Raw genomic sequence first — 25458 nt, 5'->3', positions numbered from 1 at the left:
CTTTTGCCGCTGCCATCTGTATGCCACTCCTGCAGATGGCTTTTACTCCCGACACCTGCTGCTTCGTGTTAATCAGTGGAGCACCATTACGATCTTATGGGACGATCGCCAATGGGCCACATGCCCTTACGCAGTACTAGTGGCTAGGAGCAACATATCGACCTTTCAGCTGGACTAGTGCCTACCTAATGGGACGGCCCTGCGGTTCTAGGCGCTTCCATGTTGCCTTTTTGAACGTGTATGTAGCCCCTGTGTACCATGAAGGAACAGGGCGTCACACAAGCAGAAGCTGGTCATTTATTGCGGATGCAGCCCACAATACTGAAATGTATTTTGCAGTTCATGACCTAATGGCTGTATGGGCTTGGTGATTTTGTAGTGCATTAAATTTCTATTATGATATTAACCGTGTACATTCTTTGCAAGTAATGTAGCATATTCCTATTTGTGGAGCGATGTATTGTGAGTAGATCTGCATTGGGATCCGGCTTCTGGTTATAGTTGCCTGGTACTGTACTGGGCGCGTTTGCCTACGAAGCCCAGTGAGGTCAGGGATAGGGGCTGCCATTATGACTGTTTTAATGATGTCATGCTCAGGGGCGGGGGATTAGCTTTTGTGTAACAGATGCCGGTCAGCCAGGTGGATTGGTGGAATGATGTGATTATCAGAATATGGCTGGTCACAGGTGCCTGTGTTTGCGTGCGTTTCTTGGAGGGAGACTGAGGTCATGTCCATTGGAATAGCTTCTGTATTCGTGCCATCTGTGCCCTGCAGCTCCCATTGGCCCCTCTTGAGATGGGCCTGGCTGCTCAGTCACTCTGCCAACTTGTGTGGTACATGCTTATGCTGATGGTTGGTTTGTTTACTGGCAAGAGTACAGGGCTGGTGCAGTCTCCCTCAGGTTACTGCTTTGAATGTTGCCTTACACTGGTGTCAAGCGATGGGGGCCTGTTGTTGTTTTGTCTCATATTTCAGTTCATATTGCTGTACTTGACCCTTCACATGCCTGTGCTGCATCAGTACGGCAATGGTGACATGGCAAATATGGATGGCCACTCACAAGGCACTTGGAGCCCCTACATTCATTTGTTCGTTGGCATGCATGGGTGACTTGTACATTTCACTGGTTGCATTGTGTGACTTCATTGCACCTACGAGGAGTTGTGCAATGTGGCCAGGGAGTGGTGTACAGGCACTCAGTAGGGCCATTTACGGTTGGTTCGCGTTGCCGTACTTCTCACCATGGCGGAATGGTACTTTCCGCCATGCTTGATGGCGTTAGGTAAATGTCCACTAGGGTCAGAATTCGCGTACCGTTGCGCCATGGTGGTAATTACGGTTTTGCATGGTGCGCGTACTTGGTGCAGTTAGCGTTGGCGTTCACTACAGTGTCGCTAATGGCATCGTACTTTACGGTGACGGGTCATAATCGCACCGAGCGCTATTCGATGGCGGTATTGCATTTCCGCCATCGTTTTTCGATTTCCGCCAGGGTCGTAATGAGGGCCATTGACTATTAAGCCCCCACGAAGTATATACATTCACCAGTAGGTTCAATTACAATACATCACTAAATAACTAACCAGGTGAAACATGTAAGTATTGCAGATGCAGGTAAAATTATCAGAATCAGTCACTGTTCAATTCCCTATACTTTATTAGTCCAACCCTAAGATGTATGGGGCCTATTACCCAAAGGTCACAGGTACCACGCATGGTTTCTGACAGGAAGGTTTTCTCTAAAGAGATGCATGGATTTGTGATGGTATTCAGAATAGTTTCAAACTATTTCAAATTTCATCAAAAACTTGAAGTCAGGTATGTTCTCTCTCATCCAGACCCAAGGCTAACCCAAGGGCAGGACACTTGATCCTGGTTCGACAACCAAAACTTAAGTAAAAGGGAGACGGGATACAAAGGGCTTTTCAGCCAATGTTATCTTTTAGAGGACATGGGAATAGGCACAGGTAAGCTTACTTACCCCCTGACTCAGATTTTTTAGGGGTCATGATGGATCATATGGGGGTCATTGCGAGTGCACTCTTTCATCCTTTGTTCAACTCAGAGGTGCCCAGGAGTTTGAGGCATCTTCCATTTATGTGCAAATGCAAGATACAAGCACAGTAAATGAAGAAATGTAGACTTTTACAATGCAGACCTCTTCAGTACACTCTACTGGATGAAGGAAGTCGTGTTCCAGGGACGATCACAGTTTGCATGCGACAACAAGCACCATTCCAGCCACAGTCAAGAAGCATCTCCTAGCATCAGGCAGTTCCCTTGATGCAAGGAAGCTGGCCATTCAGAACGTATGGCCCAAGGTGGCTACCACGGAAGTTCCGGGCTTGAACGCAACACTGCAACAACTTTGGCTAAGTAGTCCATGAGAGAGCTTGTCAGTCCACTGGGCAGTCCAGGGACACTTCTGAAGGCTCCAAGGGCATGCAGCCTTGAGAAGAGGGTGAGACGCTTCCCTGGGACAATTGCTGGGACAATTGCTGGGGAGATGCTGGAGAAGTAATCCTTGGGTCATCAACAGGCTGCTATTCTTCGAAGGATTCTTGGCTCCAATGAAGATAACGGCTGCAGGAGTCCTCCTCTTATCCAAAACTAGAGCTGAAGGCAGGTCCAAGCCCACCAATGGAAGGGATCTGAACCATTCAAATAGCTAGTAGTTGTCCAATCAGGGACAACTACTGGCTGCACATCCACCCTAGTAGCAGGCTTTCTGGCACCAGGAATGTGGACTGGGACTAGACAGTCCCAGCGCACTTCCTGGAGACACAGACACACACAGACAGAGACACAAACACACACACACGCACACTCACTAGCCTGCAGACGCAGCAGTTTTCCGGACAAGTGCATGACCTTATAAGAGATTTCCCAACCTGTAAATGCATGAAGAAGGCCAAACTAAAATATGGCCTAAGAACAAGGAAACATCTTGTGGCACAGCCATTTTAGGGCACTAGCTATGTTTAGTAGCCATATGCATTAAACGTGAATATGCATAAGAAAAGGAAAAGTGATAATGTAACTGCTGCCACCAGCTTGTCTTACGGCACATATACATTTAACCAAAAATCCCAAGTGTAACAAGATAGGGTGGTACAAATATATCCCTACTGCACTTCCCTGTAAGGTGCTGTGTGCAATGTGAAAATACAAGATTTCAAAGGGGAAAACACGTTTTTCAGTACTGGTAGTCTAAAGGACTAGTCACTTTCCTCATAATAAACGAGCAAAAGGTGAAGTTTTTACTTCCCTTCAATAAGTCAGGACAGGGCCTAAAACAAAGCAAAAAGAATGGGGTTCCACAGAAAAATATGCAGGGAAAGCTGCAACAAGTAAATCTTTTCTAACACCAACCACAAACTAATGGCCTAGTAGAGAGATTCAACAGAACTCTCAAATGTATGAATGGAGCATTTAAGGAGCACCAGAGAAGGAAGTGGGGCCTTCTTCTTCCACACTTACTTTTTTCCTACAAAGAAGTGCCTCTAGAAAGGGGTTGCTTTTAGCCCCTTTGAAACCCCCATCAGGGAGCCCTGAGTCATAGTGAAGGGAGGATGTGAGTCCCCCACTCCTCCTGTAACCTTGGATGAGGTGGACTATGTGCTAGGACTAAGGAAGAGGATGTCCCTTCTTATGGGTCAGGCGAATGACAAGTAGAAGGCTGGACGAACACTGGTGAAACATTGGCATGAACAGAAAGTTTCTCTTGTTCATTTTACCCCAGGCCCAGTAAATCCTAATCCTGAATAGTATAAGGCATACAGCTTTATAGGACAAGTGGACAGGTCCTTAACGGATAGTTGTAAGACTAGGCATGGTAAACTGTTTAGTGGACTTTGGAAGACCTGATCAGTCTCTTAATTAGATGTAAGGCTTTCTTTGCACGACTTGAAATGGGAGTCCTATTTCTGAAGAGAGAAGAGGAATCTGAACATCGCCCTGATTGGGTCGAAGGCAGCCCTTCAGATGGCTCCATTAAAGGTGGTACATTGTTCCCACAGCTGGCTCTGCAACAAAATGTTGAGGTGCACATGCTTCTTCAATTTCCCCCCATGTTTTCACCAACCCTATGCCTGGCACCTTGGCGTCAGCATTATATAGATACTGTAGATAGTGTGCCAACCAAAGGTAGGAGTTACAGAATGTTGAACAAGGTAAGTCCACTAAGCTATTTGATCTAGGGGTGATAAAGCCCTCAAATAGTCCATGGTCCAATCCATTGTTATCGGTACTAACAGCAGGCACCACAGATTTGAGGTTCTGTGTGGACTACAGTGCTCCTAATGCTGTCACCAAGACAGATGCTCATCTCCTTCTACAAACTGATGGGTTAGTGTTTAAACTGGGCGCTGCAAGGTTTCCCAGTACATTTGACCTTACTGTTTAGTACTGGCAAATATCCCTGAAAGGAAATGTCCAGGAGAATGCCTGAGGGTCTCTGCCAGTTCTGGGTAAAGTGCTTCAGCTTTGGAAATGCACCTGCCACTTCCCAATAGTTGGTGAACCATTTCCTGAAAGGGTTCGATTATTTATGCATGCTATATCTGAATGATATTGCAGTTTTCCGCCCTACTTGGGAGGAATATGTCAAACATGGGATTGTGTTGCAGGCTCTCCTGCAGGCCCACTTGACCATAAATGCTACCAAATGCCAAATCTGTCATGGATCCATCACCTACTTTGAGCAAGTGGTTTGTGCAGTGGGGGGTGGGGGGATTAAATATTCAGGCTCTTCCCAGTAAAGTGCAAACTGTACAAGAGTGAGCAACCCCCACAACCCAAATCCTGGTGAGATCTTTTCTGGGCCTCACTGAATATTACAGGGGTTTCAAGGCAGATTATCTAATCATAGTTCACCATTTGATTGTTCTTATCACTGCAAAGAAACCAAAAAATGATAGTTGGTAAGTGGAGTGTGAAAAGCCCTTTCAGGGCTTAAAAGATGTCATTTGCCAGGCTCCTGTTCTCAGGGTACCCGACTACCAGAGCCAGTACAGACTGATGCCACTGACACCGGTTAAGGAGCAGCTCTCTCTCAGTTAGATAACAAAGGCAGGGAGTTCCCTGTGTTTTATCAGCACTCGGCTTAACAACAGGGAGTCAAGTGGAAAAAGAGTGTTTTGCCATTGTGTGGGCCCTAAAGAAGTTGAGATCCTACCTTGTGGTACTCGCTTCACTATATAAACTGACCGTAAGCCCTTAAAATGACTAATGAACATGAAGGATGAACATCTAAAAATGTTCAGTTGTTCCATAAGTTGACAGGCTTTGATTTTACCATTGAGCATAGGCCAGTTAATCTAAAGTCCCACTAAGGGCTTCATAAAACCATACATCTGAGGCATTCTTAGTATAAGGCTGTATCACCTGAGAATGTGGTAGCATGGACAAATAAGCCAGGCTTATCTTAGGAGGGAGAGAGGGATGTAGCTTGGTACAAAGAAATTGTAGCATACACAAGGTCCAAAGAAACACTGAAACACTATGTATTGAAAAAATAAAGGGTTTGACCAAGATAATGCTTGGGTATATAAGTACAATAACATCATATATAAACACAATTATAAAAACCAACTCGATAGTTACAACCCAAAGTATAAACTTATTAAGAATACACTATGTAGTCAAGGTGTGTCAAACCTACAACACATTCAGAATGACAGTCAGCTATTATTGGGGAGTAAAACTAGGTTAAATATACTTTTTTAATATAATCAGTAATCCAAGGGCAGTAGACCCTGTCATTCATGCAGTGTCACTCTGTATAGAAATCACATAATAAACCAACCCTGTTACAAGTATACTCCTTTCAACATTACTTTCAGAACTCATTTCAGGGCTAGTATAACAACTCATTCTTTCTGGGTGGGGCTTAAGATACTCAATGATAAGTTTGAATACTCAACTATTTTAGAATGCACTAAGCAAATTAGGGAAAGTAAAACTCTTTTACACTTTAAGAAAGACACAATGGGCCGCATTACGAGTCCGGCGGTAACCCTGCCGGTGCATTCCAGTACCACCAGGACATTACAAGTCCCAGCGGATCGGGAGGTCAGGCACTGGTAAAAGTTAATCCCCATTCCCATGGAGCCCCATAGGACGTCATGGGAGTGGGGAGACAGAAGCAGCGGCACTGTTGCGAACGGTGCCAGTACTTCTTTGCAAACCCTGCGGACGAATGCCATTGCGCCCGGGCAAGTCAAATCTGCTGGGCGCAACAGACCCCACCCACAGAGTTGTAGTGCAGCGTTCTGGAAATGGGTGCCAATACGGTGCGACCGGCACCCAAAATTCCTGACCGCCACACTGGTAAGGAGGCCCAATGTATTTCAAAGTACGTTATTGACCTATTGGTACATAACTATCCACTGCCTAATAGCTAGTTATACCCAGTATACTTTTATGAAGTGTATAATACAGTTTCTAAGGTACATAAGAACTTTATGAGACTATTTTACAATAGCACCAAAGCGATTCGTGGAAGCACAACCCAGGGTTACAAGTTTTGAAGAGCAGCAGCTAATCAAGGTGAGTATGGCCTATAGACTTTTTAAAGGAGCCTCCAGCTACTTGAAGGTAGGTATACAATATAAGACCGTTTTAGATCTGTATAAAGCAAACCAGGGAAAGCAAAACCCAATGTTACATTTTAAGAATGACACACAGTTATTCAAGGAAGGTAAACCATATTGGTAAGCTTTTACACTCATTCAGTTAAGAATAATAAAACAAACAATACTTATTACTGTTTAGAAGGGGGAAACCCCCATTCAAATTTACTTATAAACTTGTTAGATGGGCAGAATGCAACTCAAAGGTAAGCATAAACTTAATGACATTTTATAACTTCTTTCACAGAGATACAGTTACCACACTACCTTCTTTAGCAAGTAAGTACTTTTACACATGTTGGACTTTCGAAGCAGAATCGTTTTCTTATCCAGTTCTTCCCTAGTCTATTGCATGAGTTCACTCACAGGCAGGAGAGTGACTCTAGTGATCTAGGTGCCAGCTGTAGGCAGGTTGAGATAGGGTTCAGTTGCAGGAAAGTCAAAGTTCCATAGGAGATATTCTTAAACAAGTATTCACTTTAGTTAGTTAAAGTGTTCAGGTACTTCTGACAAGGCTTCCTATATGTGTTCCAGCATTTGGCCTGGGCAAGTGGTATGGGCAAAATCCCAACCACACAAATCACCCAGCCTCGCAGGATGCACACCAGACTTAAGGTAAGTATTACCTAAGCCCTCAGAGTACCTTAGGAGAAAAGAAGAGCTTCCGAGACGATGCCTTCAGGATGCAGCGGCACAGCACCCGGTCCCTGGATTCTTGGTTTGGAGACTAAAGAACTGGACACTGGATGGGAACTTACAGCAGCAGTCGTCAGAGGAGGCTTCCAGCAAAGGTTTCTTCATGGATTCTCACGGGTCTGTGGATTTGGCATCTTTTTACAGCAGCCAGATGAAGAACAAATATCACTAGCCCAATGCCCTTCACTCTCTTGGTACTGCACTCTGGTGAGGGGAGTTCAGGGATTCAAACTGTATCTATGGAGATCCAAGAGGAGTACACCAAAGTTTCGGACGGATTCGGACTTCGGAAGACCATGCACTGCACCCAGGCACGAGGTCCGAGTGTATTGGCGATTTGCAGCCCAGCAAGGGCGCAGTATGTTGTGGGATGCCTCAAAATGCAGGTATTCTTGACACTAGTGGATCGCACCAGGCTCTGGGTAGGAGTCGTTATTGGGACCCCCAGCAGGGGCGCAGTATGTTGTGGGATGGCTCAAAATGCAGGTATTTTTTAGACTAGTGGATCGCACCAGGCTCTGGGTCGGAGTCATTTTGGGACCCCCAGGTCGATTGGAGGGAAGTGCTGCATCAGACTCCGGTTACGCAGAAATCGCTGCAGATGCCTTTTCTTCATAATCCTCTTTGGTTTCAGCACCAGTGGTTAACTTGTCAACAGATTCCAGGTTCAGAGTATTTCTCAGGAACTACAGCACAACTTCTGAAAGGGATGTCTGATTGTCCAACCAGGACAGCCAGCCTCCTACTGGGAATGGTTTCTTCCAGGCAAGGTGAAAGACAAAGACAGAGGGCTGCAGAGTTTTGGACTCCTCCCTCACTTCCTGCCTTCTCAGACACTGTGGAGCTAAGGCTGGGAAAAAGGATTCCTGCCGAAGACAAAACTTACACTGAGATCGTTCCCACCTATAATGGCAGGGGAAGACCTCAGAAAGAAAAAGCACACGACAAATGGGGAGGAAGAAGAAGAAGCCTGCCATTCTAGCAGAATGGAGGCCCTTCTCTGCATTACCAAGGCTGATTTAACAGCCTGCGAGTAATAAGACTAAAAAGTCACTAAGGTAAAACCACTGCCATCAGTCATTCAAGTAAACTTGCAATTGCAACAGAAATGTTACCAGATAAGTAAAAGAGATACATTGTATCCCCCCAGAACTCCACATAAGGTGGGGTGTGCAGGCCCACTATGTATATATGATATGATATGATGTGGCATTTATAACATGCCTGTACACAAGTGTTTCTAGGTGCGACAAGACAAGGAGGGGGACACAAATTGGAGGACAAAACAGCGATTTTAATAGGCCTTGTGTCATTCAGATCATGCAAGAGCAGAGAAAGGGGGGAAGGAAAAAGTGCAGGCGGTAGGAGGAGGAAGAAGAAAAAACAAGAATGCAGCTAGCGGGTGGCAAGTGCAGGTACTCCTAAATGCAGCCAGCGGGTGGCAATAAGTGCAACGGAGGGGACTGTAGGGCTACAGATACAGACCACCAGTGCAGGGGAGACAGAGGGCAGTGCAGGATTGCAGTTGGACAGGCAGGGACCTTGGCCAGAATTCAGAGGGTGACCGGGAAGAGAGAAGGCAGAAGCAAAGAGAAAGGTCTTGAGTTGCTTCCTTAACCGGAGATTGTGCTGCTCAAGTAACAGGGAGGCTGCTCCAGAGGGCGGCCCCAACCGAAGATAGAAATCTGCCTCCAACTCTTTGCTTGGATAAGCGCCTGACCCTCAGAGAGGTGGTGGAAGAGCGGAGAGCTTGAGAAGGCAGATATTTAGGAATAGGGAGTTGGAGGTAGTGTGGTCCCCGAACCCAGAAAGCCATGTGGACAATGCAAAGAGTCTTGTACTTGCGAGCCAGTGAAGGGATTTCAGAGCTGGAGAGATATGATCCCTGTGCTTGAGGCAAAGGACAAGTCTCGCAGTTCTGTTCTGGATGATTTGAAGAGGCAGGAAGATTTGAAAAGAGGCTTTTGCAGTAGTCCAGCCTAAAGAGAACCAGAGCTCTGGAGACAGTGAGCTTCTGGGGGAAAGTAAGGAAGGGAGGAATACCTCTGAGGAGGTGCAACTGGTAATTTGACTTCTTGGAGATGCCAGAGATATGAGGAGAGAAAGAGAGTGTGGAGTCGAAGATGACCCTGAGGTTCTTAGCCTCACAGTTAGGAGAGGAAAGGGGTCCCAGGGTGGGCAGCCATAGAGTGAGAGGAAAGGAGGGAGCTGGTGTTCCGATGAGGCAGATCTCAGTCTTACTGGCATTAAGGAAGAGATAATTGGCGGCACACCACTCCTGAATTGCAGATAGACAGTCTGGACTGAGAGGAATAGTAGAGGCGGCTGAGGGGGGCCTGAAGGAGAGCAGAGTGTCATCCGCATAGCACTGGAAGTTGGACCAGAGTGCGGCATGCGGTGGGCAAGAGGTGCCAGGTATTGGTTGAACAGCCACGAGATAGACCCCTGGGGAACACCACTGGTGGAGAGAGTGATAGAGGAGAGGAAGGACCCAAGTTGGACCTGGTGGGTCAATCAGTGAGAAAGGAGGTCAGCCATGCCAGGGCCTGATCAGTGATGCCCAGGTTACCACAGCAGGATTTCATGGTTGACAGTATCGAAAGCAGAGGACAGATCGAGGAGAATGAGGACAGAAGGAAGGTTAAAATCAAGGTTTGAGAGCAGGTCTTCACGGATATTCAGGAGAGCAGTTTCCGTGCTTCTGGCAGCTCTGAAGACAACTGATGGTTATGAAGACAACCAATAGATTCCGTGTGAAGGTTAAGCTGGGAGATAGCCAGCTTTTCCAAGAGTTTTCCCAGGAAAGGAGTAATAGAGATCGGGCTGTAGTCGGCTGGACAGGAGGGAGCAGCAGAAGGTTTCTTAAGAAGGGGGTGCACAAGGGAGTGCTTCAGAGGGCAAGGTGCCAGTGGCGAAAGAGTGATTGCAGAAATCGGCCAAGGCTGGAGCGGGGGTGTCAATGTGGTCCTTGATGGTTTTGGAAGAACAGGGAAGAACCTGTTTGGATGAGACTTTCATAGATCGGACTTGTCTAGAAACGTCGTCAGGGGTGAACAAAGGGGGGAAGGGAGGATGATGGAGAGGAGGAGAGGGTAGACAGGATGTCCTGAGTGTTTGTGATGAAATGAGAAGCCAGATCCGTGCAGAGTGCCTGGGAGGGGACAGGAGAAGTAGAGACTAGAGCAGGATTGGTCAGTTCCTTGCAGATTTTAAAACATTCAGAGTTATTTGATGCCGCAGAGACGCGAGCTTTGATGTGCGCTCTCTTTTTGGCACGGTCAGAGAGTCTGTTTTACCTTTGGATAAGGCGGCAGGCCAGTTTATTAGAGAGTGTACCTGTTGCCCTCCACTTCCTCTCAACAACCCTTCAATTGTGTTTAAGGGTGACGAGGTCTGAGTCGTACCAAGAGTTGCACTTGGAATTAGTTCTCCGGCGGATCCTCATGACAGGGGCAAGTACAACAAGAGTGTACTTGATAAAGCAGTGAAGTTTAGAGAGGGCTGTTTCAGTGTGTGAGTCAGCCAAAGATGCAGAGGGAGTAGAGAAAGTGGTGGCGAAAGTCTCAACTGACACACACTTCATGGGTTGGATGACCGAGAAGGTGGGTAGGAGAGCTGGAGCAGGCTTGGCCTGAGGGGTAGAGAGAGAGAGATGAGACGAAATGAGAAAGTGATCACTCCAGGAGAGAGGAGTGGTGATAGGGTTAGAGAGGGAGAGGTCTGAGGAGATCAGAACATCTAAGAGGTGCCCTGCAGAGTGAGTCTAGCCAGAGGGGTGAATATAAAGAGAGAGAGTCACAGAGGTTGCGAAAGAGTCCAGAAGAAGGACATGAAGCATCCAAGTAGGAGAAGGTGGGAGGTAGAGGAAAGGAGAGAGGAGGCAACGTCCGCCCTCTCAGAGAGGAAGGAGATTACCTGGCCAGGTAGCGATAGATAGTGGTGACAGTGAGAGAGAGGCCAGGAGAAAGAGAGCCTGCAGACCAGGCATTTAAAAGAAGAGTAGTCCTGCATAGGAATTATAGAGGCAGGGATCCACTCCAGGAAGATCAAGGCTACACTCCCAATGGGATGGTTGGATCTGGGCGGGAGAGGATCTTGTAGCCATCAGGGAGGAGAGTGTGAAAACCTGTGACAGATCTGGCCGTGAACCACATCTCGGTCAGACCGAGAACATCCAGGTCGAGTTCTTCAAGGAGACGCCAGATGTCAGAGGAGTGTTTGACAGCTGATCGAGAGTTGAGAGTGGCAGTGTGGAGCAGGTTGCCATCTTTGAAGGACTTCCATGGTAGGGTACAGATCTGAGGTACACCCTGAGGAAGTGTAGAAAGAGCCAAAGGATGGGCAGCGGAGGAAGAAGGAGAGGGCAAGGTAACCAAGGAAGAGGAAGATTCCAGATGGGTGGCGGAAGAGGGAGGCAACAGGACAGCCTAAAAAGCAGTAGAGTGTGCTGAAGAGAGGACGGAGGAGGCAGAGGAGCCTGAGAAGGGAAAGAAGGGACTGTGGGAGAAGGAAGGAAGTTGAGAAGAGTCTATCAAAAAGGTGGAGGTTGGCGTGAGGGCCTTGGAGCAAGACGGTGTCATTTAGATAAACATTTGTGATGGTCTTGGAGGAGTGGAAGGGGGGCCAAGAGGGCCCCCCACCAGGTGCCACCATTAATGGGTGAAGATGAGAAAGGAGAGAACACAGAGACAATATGGAGGGTCCACAGGCTTGGAGAGGGAACAACAAAGAGGATGTCGGTGAGGGTCTGTCTAGAGTAAGCGCTGGTGTAGGCATCAGCAATGGGGAGGCCTGGTTTGGAGACTAGGATATCCCTTTAGAACTTCTTCCTCCCAGACGTAGTGAGAAGGACAGGTTAGTCAATAGAAAAGCAGTTGGAGAAGATGGGAGAGACAGAGAGCACCATAGAGGATTCAACAGAGAGGGTGGGTAGAAGGGTGGTGAGAAGAGTGGGGGGGACACTAGGGTTGGGACACAGGAGGTGGGGATCAAGCAGACAGAGTGACAATTCAGGAGAAACAATAGACAACAGACAATTAAGTTGATGTGGCACTTAGATTAGGGGAGACACAAGAGGAGAAAAGGGGACTCACAAGGAGAAAATAGCCTAGTGTTCATACACAGCAGCAATGAAAAACACCCAGATTCAACTTTTCTAAAAATAGAAAAAAGGCCTAGTTTCAAAAACAGCAGCAATGCAAAACTCCCAGATTCAACATAAACCCAACCACACATTATGGCGAGACATAAAAAGGTCACCCATAAAAAGAGTATAGGACTAGGTGAGAGGGGAAAAACATTCCCACACACCTAGGGACGAAGAGAAATAATCCCCAATTCCAAGCAAAACTTTCTAGGGTTGACACAGGTCAGGAAGATTTATCACAAATATGAAAATCCTACCCAACAGGATGAATAACAGACTTGAACACGAATCGGACCCCTAGGCTGGGGGAGCAGGAGGGGAGGAGAAAGTGTTAGTAAAGATTTTCTTTTTGCAGCTTTCATCCCATAAGCTTCTATAGCACACGCTTCCTTTTGGCTTTGTTTAGAATCCTGTCCTGACTTTTTGGAAGCAAGTACAGACGTCGACTTTACGTCCATTATCCTCTTGCTCACTCTTATGGGGAGAATGATTAGACCATAAAACTACCGGTGTGTCTCCTTGTGAATTTCTTGTATTGTTACAATTGCATACATCACCTAAAAAGTGAGGCGAGGTTATAGTACTTTGTGGCCTTATATCTTTTCCTAAAATGACTTTTTGGTTACTTTTATAATGTGCCTAGGAGGGCCATTCTACCACATTTTAGTATTTTTACTCATACACTTTTGAATGTACTGCAAATGACTATTAAAGGCGGCCAACATTGTTCTTTGTCCTTATTTCTTGTGTATCAGGCCCAGAATTGCCATATATTGGAAGCCCTTTCCCAGGGAAAGTGGCTGCATTCCCTGGGCTAAGCAGCATTTTGTATCTTAACCCAAACGACAGGCCCCAAATCATATTGCAGAGCATCTTTATCCAGTGCCACTTCCTGACCTAGTGTCTTAAACTAATATCTGCTCAGGTTAGAGATCTGTATGGCACCTCTTACAACAAGAATACGCAAGATCCCCTTCCTCTCCTCCTTGCCATTTATGGCCAGCACAGGTACTGCAAACCTGTCCGAACAGCAACCATTCTGCACATAAATCCATGTAGAACCGGTATTTGCCAGATGCATGTAACCTATCTCCTGCCCAGGTAACTGTGGGATGTTAACCCCTGCTCATATGCACAAGTGGATACAAATTGCTCAATGTTCGCTGATCCATGAAATTATATGAATCTGATGCAGCTCACCTGTCTCAGAATGCGAGATGTTGATGCAAATTGGGTGTTGTGTTGCTGAATAGCAATCTGGGAAGCCTGATTAATGGAAGCATCAGGGAAAGTCATCAGTGGATATACCTTGAAAAGGAAAAGAGATTCAATGGTAAATGGTCTGCTTTAGATATCCTCCCAGTTCTGTTATGAAGTAATGACAGCATGTAATATTTGGGAGAATCAAAAAAGGTAATCACGCTTCAGGTTTCTCACCCAAGCAGAAAATGTGCAGCAGTTATATTCATGGTGAGTTGTATGCTCCCTGAACTACACAAACAGTCAAGGCACATATAGGGTTTCTACCTGCTTTGTGGCAAGATTATTGGGCACAGATCCATTTGGCTAGGAATGATTCCTTGTCAAAAATGTTTGCAGCCAAGTTTGTATTTTAGGCTAGTTAATATTTCATTTGTACCTTTTGAAAATAACCATTCTCCCCATTCAGAAGCATTCTGAAATATGACTATAACACACATGGCGTCATGAAAAGCACTCTACAGAAGCTGTCAGAGGCAACATATAAAAACATAAGATGCAAACAATTGAGAGGAGTCCCTTTGTATATGAATGAAAAAATGAATGAATGGTTTAATGAAACAGGATAGTTTTATAACACACAACATAGAAATGGCTCGGCTCTAGGCACTTCCTGACTGAAGAAAGCGTGGTGTGAGGGTTGGAAGAGGTGGGTTTTCATTTTCTTTACGATCCGGCTTGGAACTGCTCTTACCTAGGAACATGATGAATAGTTTCTGAACTGTGCATTATTGTCCACAATGGAGTTTCCTGTTGTTCTTGTGATGAGATTCCATTTTGTTTGGTCAAGGAGAGAACACACCAGACATGAAATGTTAATTTTACTCCCTAGGATTTTTGTTTTATTGGACATGGGCAAGGGTCTTGAAATTACTCAAGCATTAATTGGAGCCAGTATCATAAATTTGATGTGGGTGTGAATGGCAGGAGTAACCCACTGGTGGAAGTTCGGTGGCTTGTATAGTACTTTCGTAATAAGATTAACGTCTGAAAAAAATTATGAGTGGGGGGGGCTATGATCATGCAATAATATGCTGTGGTTTGATGATATTTTGTAGGTTGTAAAGTAGATTTTGAATGCTGTGTGACCTTCACCCTCTCTCCTACACACTAAATGCTTCTTTCCTGGAGTTTAGATAATATGTGAGGAATCTGAGGGAATCCTCACTTCTTTCCCCAATATATTCTACCCCCAGGTGGCCAGAGAAAGGCCGTCGCTTTCGGATCCTGAACCTGGGTGGGATATGCGAGGGAAGGTGGACGAGACCTGCGGAGTGGGGAGGAGGAACACCTGGATGAGACACGGTATGCCATATTTCCCTTTCACAATAAGTCCACCATTTCCCAGGCCGAGTACCAAGATCGTTATGTAATGAATCAACATTGCCTACACTTAAAGCCAAGTGGACACTATAAATGGCATGCACATGTGAGGCTAGGGCGATCACTTGTGGAACGCTTGCCGGAGAAGCTGGAGGTGAAGCCACAGAGACGCATGCCTGAAGCGCCTACGAGCTGCAGAGTCATTGCAGCGGAAGCTGATCGTGGCAGGAGCTTTCAACATGTCACTGGTAGCAGAGCTGGTCTGCATACCTCTCTGTGCAGCCGTGGGGGAGCACCCGGAGACAGTCTATCCAGTGAGTAAGAGAAGCCTGAGTGACTCTGGGACACTGAGGTATAGACACGTGGCTGGTGCAGGTCGGGTCGCTCACAAATGAGCTAGAGACTGTTTGGGCGATATGAATGCCAGTAAAGTTTGACCTCAGTCAAATTGCTGAATACCTTTTATAATAATGATGATATAAAACTGCTAAGAAAACCGATGGGAAAGGTTTCGTGAATATGGAACGGCAACAGAGATGAAAGAAAGGCTAACCTGGAGCTGAGCGAATCCCCAGGGTAAATTACAGGAAAATGTGAGTTTAAGCGAGCTTTAGGAAAGTGGCCAGAGGAGATTGCAAGCCTTGCCAAGAGTAAGAGAATGAAAGCAAGAAAATAAGCATTTTATTGAATACTAATTTGAGTGAAAACAAATACTGTTGAAAACTGATCTGAATGAAAGCAGTTTTGTGAATTCCTACGTCATAAAGGAACTGTGTGAATTGAGAGAACAAGCATTAGCAAGAGCCATAGAAAGATACGGAAGTGCAACAAGTGAATAGTGGCAAAACAAGCAAATGGTAAAGCATCAACAAGATGTGAAATGGGAAGAACCCAAGTACCACTGTAGAGCTGAAACAGTGGCAACATGTATACAAGGAAGAAGAGGGAAGACAGGTGTCTCGGTTCTGTGACCTGAAATGAGTGGACCGTGTGGTCTGACAACTGCGCCTAGACTGAGGACACCTACTTATGTGAAAGCCACTTAAAATAACTGCTAAGAAGCTTGTAATTGAATATACAGGAAATTTGATGAGCTGGAAAGTATCACAAAGAAGTATGTTTTGGAAAAGCTGAAAGACTCGAAAGTGTGGGGAAGGGAACCCCTTTGCATTGTGAACTATCTTGAAGCTTGGAGAATGGAACCCATTTGCATAGTGAACTATCTTGAACCTTGGGGAAGGGAAAGCCCTTTCCAAACTACGAGCTGGAAGAAGCTCTGAACTTTTATTTGAACACTTCTTGTTTTGATGTTGACATCCCTGCACATTGTATACAAATATCTGTGAGGGCACGCTTAGGTTTTGGACACAGAGAGACTTTTACTTTGGACTTCCCGACACAGACCATCCTTTTTTATTTAGGTAGGGAAATACCACCTTAACATAGGGCAAGTTAGGCATTTTTCCAACCTGCTTTTTGTTGAATAAAAATCTATAGCCCAAAACCTAAATTCAGTTGTATGTGCTTACTTCATGATGCCTTCCCAGATTGTGTAGGCAGGATAACAGAGCATTATTCGTGACCGGCATCATAGCTACACTACAATAAGAGCCATGGTGGTACATGAAGATGTGATGATCTGATACAGACCGCATATTTTGCGGAAAAATGATTCCTTACAGATTACTCAATGTACAAGCAAAAAGCACTAGATGCCTAGAGCCGAGCCTAGAAGATATGATTGCTCAGAGCTCTGTCCATAGAGCCACAGAAGTCCTGTTGAAAGCCATCTTTGATGCTGAAAAAGGAATGCTGCTAGAATGTACAGGCACCCTGAGATGATGTACTCGTCGCTTAAACAGCAGATGGAATACATCGCTGTGCAACATCAAAGGAACAGATCAGCGAGAGCAACCACTATCCACAGGAGAGCTGTGGAACTGGTAAAATGAAGGCATACTGTAGTGGGTGCACCGGCTCCATCTGCTGCACTGTCCTGCCCTGATGTGTGGTACTAAGATGGATTTCTAAAATCTTGCCTGGTAGATTGATTTCAAAATGCCACCCTAGTTATAGTGAACGGGGGAGCTTGGGGAGTTTAGCTAACCCAATCAAGGACAATGGGCCTCATTACATGTATGGAGGCAGCCATACCCTTAATAAGGGCATGGCTGCCTCCATACCGGATTCCAGGTCCGGGTTCCTTCAATGAGGAATTACCGGGCCATTCCAACCTCGGAGGACCCGGTAATTCCTCATTGAAAAAACCCATCCCCATCCCCATTGAGCCCACATAGGGCTCAATGGGAATGGGGAGGGAGCTAATAACGAGCCTGTTAATAACAGGTCCGTTATTAGCTCTCTGGTCCCCCTGCGGGACCTGCTAAGGACGTCTGGTCTGATCTCGTAATAGGGCATCCCGTAATGAACGGTGCCGGGCCCTTACCGTCATTATAGGAGCGCCAGGTTCGTAATGAGGCAAATGAGTCCGCACAGTGAAATATACAATGATTACATTTAGACAGCAAAGTATAGAAATACTCTATTTATTTTAGGCCCAAAAACACACTAGAACATTAATCAAGCGGGTAGTAATATCACACAACACTCTAAATATAAAACATATATACAGTCACCTTTGGTTATTACAATGCACACAATTTACCTAAATACTTGAAAGCAAAGGTAATCAGTTAAGCAATTGGATAACCAGTCCACAGGATTAGAAGCCCTCACTATCCGTCCAACCATAATTTGAAAGGAGACTTTTGCCAAAAAGTTCAAAGTTCCTTTAGTAGATGGGACAAAGTTATAAAATGTGCCAGTGGGGGTGAACAGTGTTCCAGAAGACTTCTCAGAACTCTTACAGTTAAGTAAAGTGCTGTGGCAGATCAGATGAACGCAGTAAAGAAATCTTTACTGTGAGGTTTATTTATAGTAAAATAAGGCCCATCTTTCCCTAGGACTATGGGGTTCTCCCTACCTATTTTATTAACTAAGGTGCTCATCGGTCAGTATAAATGTCCAAAACAAGTCTGTCCACTGTCCAAATCGAACCTATCTGACCATACCACCAATATAACTAAGACCAGGAGAATGACTCCCTTCTCCTGGTTACTGTGTTCTTCCCTGGGATTTCCGTTTTGATTCTTCTGTCCCACTCAGTAACTAAATGCAAATAGTCTTTTCATATCTATTTAGTTAAGTTCTGTAACTCCCTTAGAGGACTGGTAGCCTCCTTTTTCTCTTTCTCTTTAATTATCTTAGTTCAATGGAAGTTCGTTCACTCTCTCTTGCAGTGTTCCAGGTCCCCTTGTATACTGTTCTCGTCTTGTATAATGTGAATACTCAATTTCCAATTATAATTCACCCTTTCCCAGAGTGCTGCTTCATGAAAGAGCGTTATCGTCTTGCCATCAGAAGATTGTATTCGCCAAGTGTCCTTTCCTTTTATATTCTCCCTTTTACCTTCGAGCTATGGGTTGTCTTTTCTCTTTTCCCAACGTGAGAAGTTTCCAACTTTTCTTTCGTCCCACTTTGTAGTATTTGTGTTTGTTTCTATTTCTTTAACACAGTTCTGGTTTTTACTTAATTTCCAATTACCTTCCCACTAATACTCGGATGAGTTTCATTTGCTTTACATTGAGACCCTCTTGCCCTTACAGTATTCCCGTTCTCTGTACAACCTTCTGTGTTCAGCGTCAACAGTGACAGGGGTCTGCTATGTAGCTCAGTGGCTTACTTTCACTGTGTCTCTCTTCTTTGTCTCAATCTCATCTTCTAAAAGTCACTGGGGCATGACTCAGATCGGAGTGACTTCCTCCAGCTGGCGGTGTCGTGTTGTACCAACGGACTGCCCACCACAACTGTTTTGTGTACACACTACCAACAAACTCTCTGTTCCACAGGACTTGGATTTCATTCGCTGTGACACACTGGTCTCTCAGCATTTCTCACTCTGCATCAGAGCTGCTCTGGCTTACACAGGATCCAAGTTCTACCGCAACCATGTCGTATTCTGTTCTCTTTATGTACATGGGGCTTCCCTTGGTTCTCTCTGTGTTCGGCTCCCTCTCAATTCTCCGCCCTCTCTCGTTGGTTTTCTGGCATATCATCCCTTATCTGCTTCCTTAGAACAGTCCATTAGCGAGTATGATTTCAAGGGATATGCTCAGTTTCGTGGTGCTGACGATAATGGTTTGCTTTATCTTCATGAAACTTATACCACTCTAGTGTAATATAAAAGTCTGTACAAGCCATCACGAGGAGGGCCTCAGGGAGGTCCTCACGGGAACGGGAGTCCTTCTCCCCAAAGGTCCCACTTGCTTCAACCCCTAAGGAAGTTGTTGTGGTGTGGGCTCACCTCCCTCTCTAGGGGTTGGGGAGCTCTCCCTTGGGGAGAAGTAACTTGTTCCCTCAATTCGTCACACTACTTTTACTATCTTTTAGAATAGCTTTTTTAATAAATGTTTAGAAAGTAAAGGAATGGAATATAAAACAAAATCTAAACAGACTTTATAATGGAGGAGATAGGGCACCGGTAAGTATCGCAACATACTTTCCCAAAGGACTTGGCTGTTCGAATGGCGGTCAATGGAAGTAGGGTTTCCCACTATTGGATCCAGTAGAAGATGCCCAGGAGATGCGGGTGCAAGGACGTTTCCAGTCGAGTCCAGGAGCTGAGTGCAACCCTTTCCAGCAAAGAAATGCAGCATGCACCGATGTAGGACTCTTCAGGACACTCTACCCGATGGGCGATGGCCAGTTTCAGCAACAGTCACTGCACACGGGCGACAGCAGATGTCTCTCCAGTCACGAACAAAGGAAGCCCTTTAGAACCGGTTACCTGGATACTAGGATGCTGAAACTTGGCAGGAAGGGGACTTGTAGGACTAGCTAGTGACTACCAAAGTTGTGGGCAGAAATGCGGAATGGCAACGCTTCTGGCACAGTGGCCAGGAAACAGAGCTGGTCCGTTCACTGGGTGGTCCAAAGACACTCGCGAAGGCTCCAGGATGAAGGATAGTGAAACGACATCGAGACTGGTTGGTCCCAGCAGTCCAAATGGTCAAAGAACCAGCAGGGGTCTTCTCAGATCAGTTAGTCCAGAAGGGCTTCACCAGGACAGAAGTAAGACCGGCCAGCCCTCTTCAGGATTTGTCCTCAGGTCTTTCGTTGTCTGCACAGCTACACAGGATACGTGGCTACACTTCTGATCTGCTGGAATGACTGCAGGACTCCTATTCTTATTCTAAATTCAGGTGAGGGATCAAACTCAGCCCTCCAATAGCAAGGGTTTCGTGAGAAACCTGAAGGTGTCTCACCCGCCAGTCCCCGGGGATCTTTCATCCAGGTGGCCAGTATACGGCCACCACTTTTCGATCCAGTTCCTGGAGGTGGGTCAATGTGGGAGGATTAACTGGATGAGGGGTTCTCTGGGAGTTGAAGTGGGACACAGGCGGATGGGATGCAGTTTCCCCTTACTTGTAACACCTTTTCCCCAACCTACCAAGATACCTAGGAACCCAACCCTCCACCCCACCCCCTTTCCCGACATGAACACTTTTTCACAGACATCTCACTGTGAGAGAAAACGGACTAACGCCAGAGCCATATACCTGAAATTTCGCAACACAAAGGTCAGGCAGAGTCAGGGAATTACTGATAATTACATGCACTTGACTTCCATCACACTTCCCCGCAAGGATAAAAGGTGAAGCACGAAAGCACACTCTGAGCAAGGCAAAACACATGAGAAGCATCAGTTCCGAGATGGCAGTTTAACACGAGGAGAAAGGCGGCAAGACCAGGAAGGGTTGCAAGGACGAAATTGCCATTGGCCTTTTCAGCGGACGAAAAACACTAATTTCCCGGGTCCTTGACAAAAAGAAACATAAAAACGGTAATTAAAGTTGAAGAAAGGAGCATTGTGTGTCTAAGGTACCCGGGACTCCCTCGCATCGATAGCCGAGGCTGTAGGAGCAATTGCCGCCGTGGTACTGTCCTTGGCTCCTACAACAAAGCCGCTCTAGTAAAGTCTGCACAGCCGGTGAATTGGGGAGACTGATAGCAGACCGGTCTGTGTTAGAACCAAGGTTGCAAGCGTTAATACTCTATGAAGAAATCTGCAAAACACATACTGTAAGGTGTATGTGATGAGTAACGCCAATATAACTGAATTTCCAAGGAGTGACTATACTTTTGAAACCAAGGTAGATGCCATATACAGAGTGGTCCGACGACACGTGGGTGCTCATTCAAAGGTCTCTGTTAGGCATCCAACTGAGAGTGTAAAATTGTGAACTGGGAAATCGAAGTGGCCAGCAACGGGTCAAGCTAAACCCTGTGCACAATCGAAAGTCTTTGATAGCTAATATGAACTGTAATTAGTCCGAGCCCAGCTGAGGGAGACTAATTGTGTAAAAGGGGTCTGAGCCTGGCTGAGAGGGATCTGGGGTGAACCGTGAGTCATCTGAGAACATATTCTGTAAACATTGGAGAAGAGGATCTGAGCCCGGAAGAGGGGGATCCAAACTAAGGATTGTGGTAGAAAAGGGATCTGAGCCTGGCTGAGGGGGATCCAGGGTGAAAAGTGAATTACCCGACTTGAATGTCTGTAAAGGAACTTTTTGTTGTTTTGGTACATCAGGCCCTATGAATCAAGAGACTTTGATAACTTAAGAGACTTTGGCACAGAAGGCCTTGATGTTGGTGATGGAACTGTGTCCTCTTGCCAAAGAAGCCCAAGAGTGTGCTCTGCTCGAGTGAACCTCTTTGTCCCATGCTGAAAACAAGGGGAATGGAGGCCGACGGTATGAACATCCTGACTTATCATTTTGTGAACATTTCTTTCTTTTTCTTGAACATTTCCCCACATTATTTGTAAATTAGCGGTAAGGATTGGCAATAGGTTTTTTAGTATAGGCCCTTTTATTTTGACAAGACTCCACTAGGACTGCGTTATTATTATTTGATTGTTGTAGCTTGCTCCCATCTTTAGATTTAGATAGGTGTTTATCACACCCTTGATAACGTTCAATAAACACCCTTCAACTGTGGTCACTTGTGTCCGTCTTACTTTGATACCATGCGTTCCTTACAGTCTGCAATACTCATGCACACCAGAAGTGGTCCAATCAGGGAACACTATGGGGCAGACACATGCATGCACACCATACTCACAGACAATCCCAGCCCACTTCCTAGGTCCATGCACACATGGCATGCACTAGCCCACGAAAACAACTGCTTTCCCAGGCAAATGCATGACCATAAAAGGGAATTCCTGGCCTGAGAAGGCAGGGAGAAGGCCAAAGAACAAAATGGCCAAAGAACAAGCAAATAATCTCATGGCACAGTCCTCTTTGGCCACTAGCCACTGTTAGTAGCCAAATGTGGTAAATGCGAATTGGCATGATAAAAATATAGCAACAATTGTAAAAGTATAACTGCTGCCACCAACTTGTCTTTAGGCGCATTTAAAAGTAACCAAGAATCCCTTTGGTAAATGTCTATGGTGATACAAAAGTATCCCCTTTGCACTGCCTTGAAAGATGATGTGTGCAATAAGAAAAAGTTACCCAAATAGGTAACATGTCAAAAAAGACAAAAGGGAAACAGTTTCCAGTACTGACAGTCTGAAGGACTAGTCAGTATCCCCATTACAAATTAGCAAAAGGCCAGTGAAGTGAATCTGAAGACTTCACTTCTCTGTAAAAAGTCAGGACAAGGTGTAAAATAAAAGCACACAGTTTGGGGGTCCATAGAATATGGCAGAAAAGTTGCCTGAAAGAGAAATCTATCCTCACAGATGGAGACAGAAATGTGGCCACGGATGCGATCTAAATATAAGTGGCACAGGGGGAGGTACCAATACTAAGGAAAAGGGGGAACAACTCGGTACCATCCCTGTGCACCATGTGGCAATGAATGAGTAGAACGGCTGCAGCAGATACAACCACATGAATGGAGCTGCACCGTGAATTAAGTCGAAAACAACAGCGGGAGATTTCGCTGTGCACCAACGCAATCGCGGCAGGGTCCTGTGCTGATTAATGTACCATTGTCCGCCACCATGTTTAATATCTAGACCAGCTGAAGAGTTGGCAGCAAGCGATGAGGAAAGTAAGGGAAAAAAATTGAAATATGCGGTCACCCTTGGTAGCAGAGGTGGACATCGAAAAGGACACTGGCAGAAGTGCTGACCAAAAGTCATAAAATGGTGAAGGCGCAACAACAACAGCTGGATAAGTATATTGGGAGTAAAGGGACCACGAGGACAGCTCAGGGGCAAGGCATGTGTGTTAGAAGCAAGCCAACGCAGAGCAACACAGATTCAAATCCCAGCCCTGTGTGCTTAGAGACTGGTCTCCGGTATTAAGAGCATTATAAAAGATGAATTGAAATGAATTAGAGTCAAGCAGACCAAACAAGTAAGGCAGGCTGCTGAAGATGTGTGTATGAACACAACTGAGTAAGGAGTGATTACACAGGAGAAGTTACTGGAAGCCATACATGACTCCAGATCACTGCTGAAAAGCAAGGTGCAATCAGTAGGCACAGAGACGACCTTGGTGAGAGTGGACCTGAAGAAAGTAGATGAGCGGGTAGCTGAGGCCGGACAAAGAATTAGTGATGTTGCAGACTCAGTGACTGTTGCAAGCTAGGATCAATGCCCTCACCGCAGCCACAAGTACTCATATATTTATAGCTGAAGATATGTAAGGTCACTCAAGAAGATGCCATAGGATGATCGCAAATTTACTTTTTTACAATATTCCTAATGGAGACATTACGTATCAAAGGACCATCAAAGTGGTTTACAATTAAAAGGGACGCAGAGTGCCGGGGAGGATAATACCAGTGGATGCCACGCTGCGCACCATTATTGCAAAATTCTTTAATTTATGAGATAGAGATGCGCGCCAGAAAGACAGTAGATGAAGCTTTAACTATATGGCTGGCAGCTCAATGATTATCATCTTCCAAGACGTTACCCAGGAGGTGTAACAGCAAAAATAATCTTTTGAGGCGGTAAAGGGGAGATTAAGGGATCAAAGTTACAAAAATATGAAGTTCTATGCAACCAAGCTTAAGGTATTAGCAAGTGGCAAATCCTTCTTCTTTGGTACAGCAAAAGAAGCATGGGACTGGCTGGATGGCATGGCCCAAGGAAGTCCTGCATAGAGAATAGTGAACAGAGAAGTGCCTGGTGTGGGTGTCTGGCGAGTCCCATGGACAGACGCCAAGGCAAACAGTGGAAAATGGACTAAGAATGTGCATGTTAATGAATGTTGGTCGATAAAGCGGAACATGTTCTTAAATAGATATCACATAGATAGCACACAGGAAGAAGCCTACATTAGCGGACTAACTGTTAGCATACAGGAGTATGCTTCTGGTGCTAAAGACTGTCGAGGTGCATGCAGTCCCTGGGTGAGGGTAGATGGAACTGTTGCTCAATGAGGGAAAGAACAGAGCTAAAAAGAGATTGTGGGACATAGCAGAGCAGTCAAATATTTGGTTGCATTGTTGACAATCCCTGACAAATTTTAAATTGTTGTTGTGACAGAAGGCAATAGGTTCGGAGGAATCATCTTTAACAGTACTATGAGGAGGTTACTTAACATTTATTTAAAAATAAAAATGTTGTATGGGGAGGCTGAATATAATTAGCTGAAAAGTCAGAGGAATTAATAATGTGCAAGATGCATTTATATCTGGTCAATCACAATGCTGATTTGCCTGTATTGCAGGAAACGCACCTTTATATGTCTGAGTTGAATAAGATTGGTGTTCAATGGAAGGGTCAAGTGGTGAGCTCTACCCTCGCCACTTATGCGAGAGGGGTATTACCATGGATCAGAGTCTCTGTGACCCTTATGTTACAGCGAACGTTTGTAGATCCTGATAGAAGATATTTAGGGATTCTGGGTAAATTAATGGGGAGAGCCATCCTAATGCTGGGTATGTAAGCACCAATAATCAATAAGGCTGTTTTTTTAGAAACCATGGGTGATTTGATAATCAAGCACAGACATGACTGGGTACTCTGGTTAGGAGATTTTAATTTGCATTCTGAATAAAGACGTTGGTGCACAATAAGAGTAAACACACACTGGGCCCAGCATCTAAGACTTTGCTTAATGTCAACCTAAATATGTGCAATCTGTGGAGAGTGAAACATGGTGCAGAACACGGTTATTAATTTTACTCTGGATTGCATTGCTCATATACTCACATATATTATGCATTCACAGGGAGGAAGATCTGGATCTAATTGTAAAGGTAGAATACCTGGATAGGAGATCGTCTGACCATGCCCCACTGTACTTAGAAATGAAAAAGAGGTGCATAGTCACCCCTATACTGATGTGGAGATTTAATCAAAATAGTCTCAT

At 45.4% G+C, this 25458-nt stretch overlaps 1 protein-coding gene across 6 annotated transcripts in view; it reads right to left on the bottom strand.

Annotated features, from left to right (window-relative positions):
- The window catches only part of LOC138566340 (protein SSUH2 homolog), a 620994-nt gene that overhangs the window by 29337 nt on the left and 566199 nt on the right, over window positions 1–25458 (bottom strand). For all 6 annotated transcript variants that reach the window (XM_069643482.1, XM_069643483.1, XM_069643485.1 and 3 more), the window contains one exon: window positions 13676–13783. In XM_069643482.1, coding sequence (XP_069499583.1) covers window positions 13676–13783 — 108 coding nt within the window. The remainder of the gene's footprint in view (window positions 1–13675; window positions 13784–25458) is intronic.

This window comes from Ambystoma mexicanum, chromosome 2p, assembly GCF_040938575.1.
Source record: "Ambystoma mexicanum isolate Mex_15411 chromosome 2p, UKY_AmexF1_1, whole genome shotgun sequence".
In the NCBI taxonomy this organism is placed as follows: Eukaryota; Metazoa; Chordata; class Amphibia; order Caudata; family Ambystomatidae; genus Ambystoma; species Ambystoma mexicanum.
Note: the sequence above shows the minus strand (reverse complement) of the source record. Positions and strands in the feature narration are given on the sequence as shown.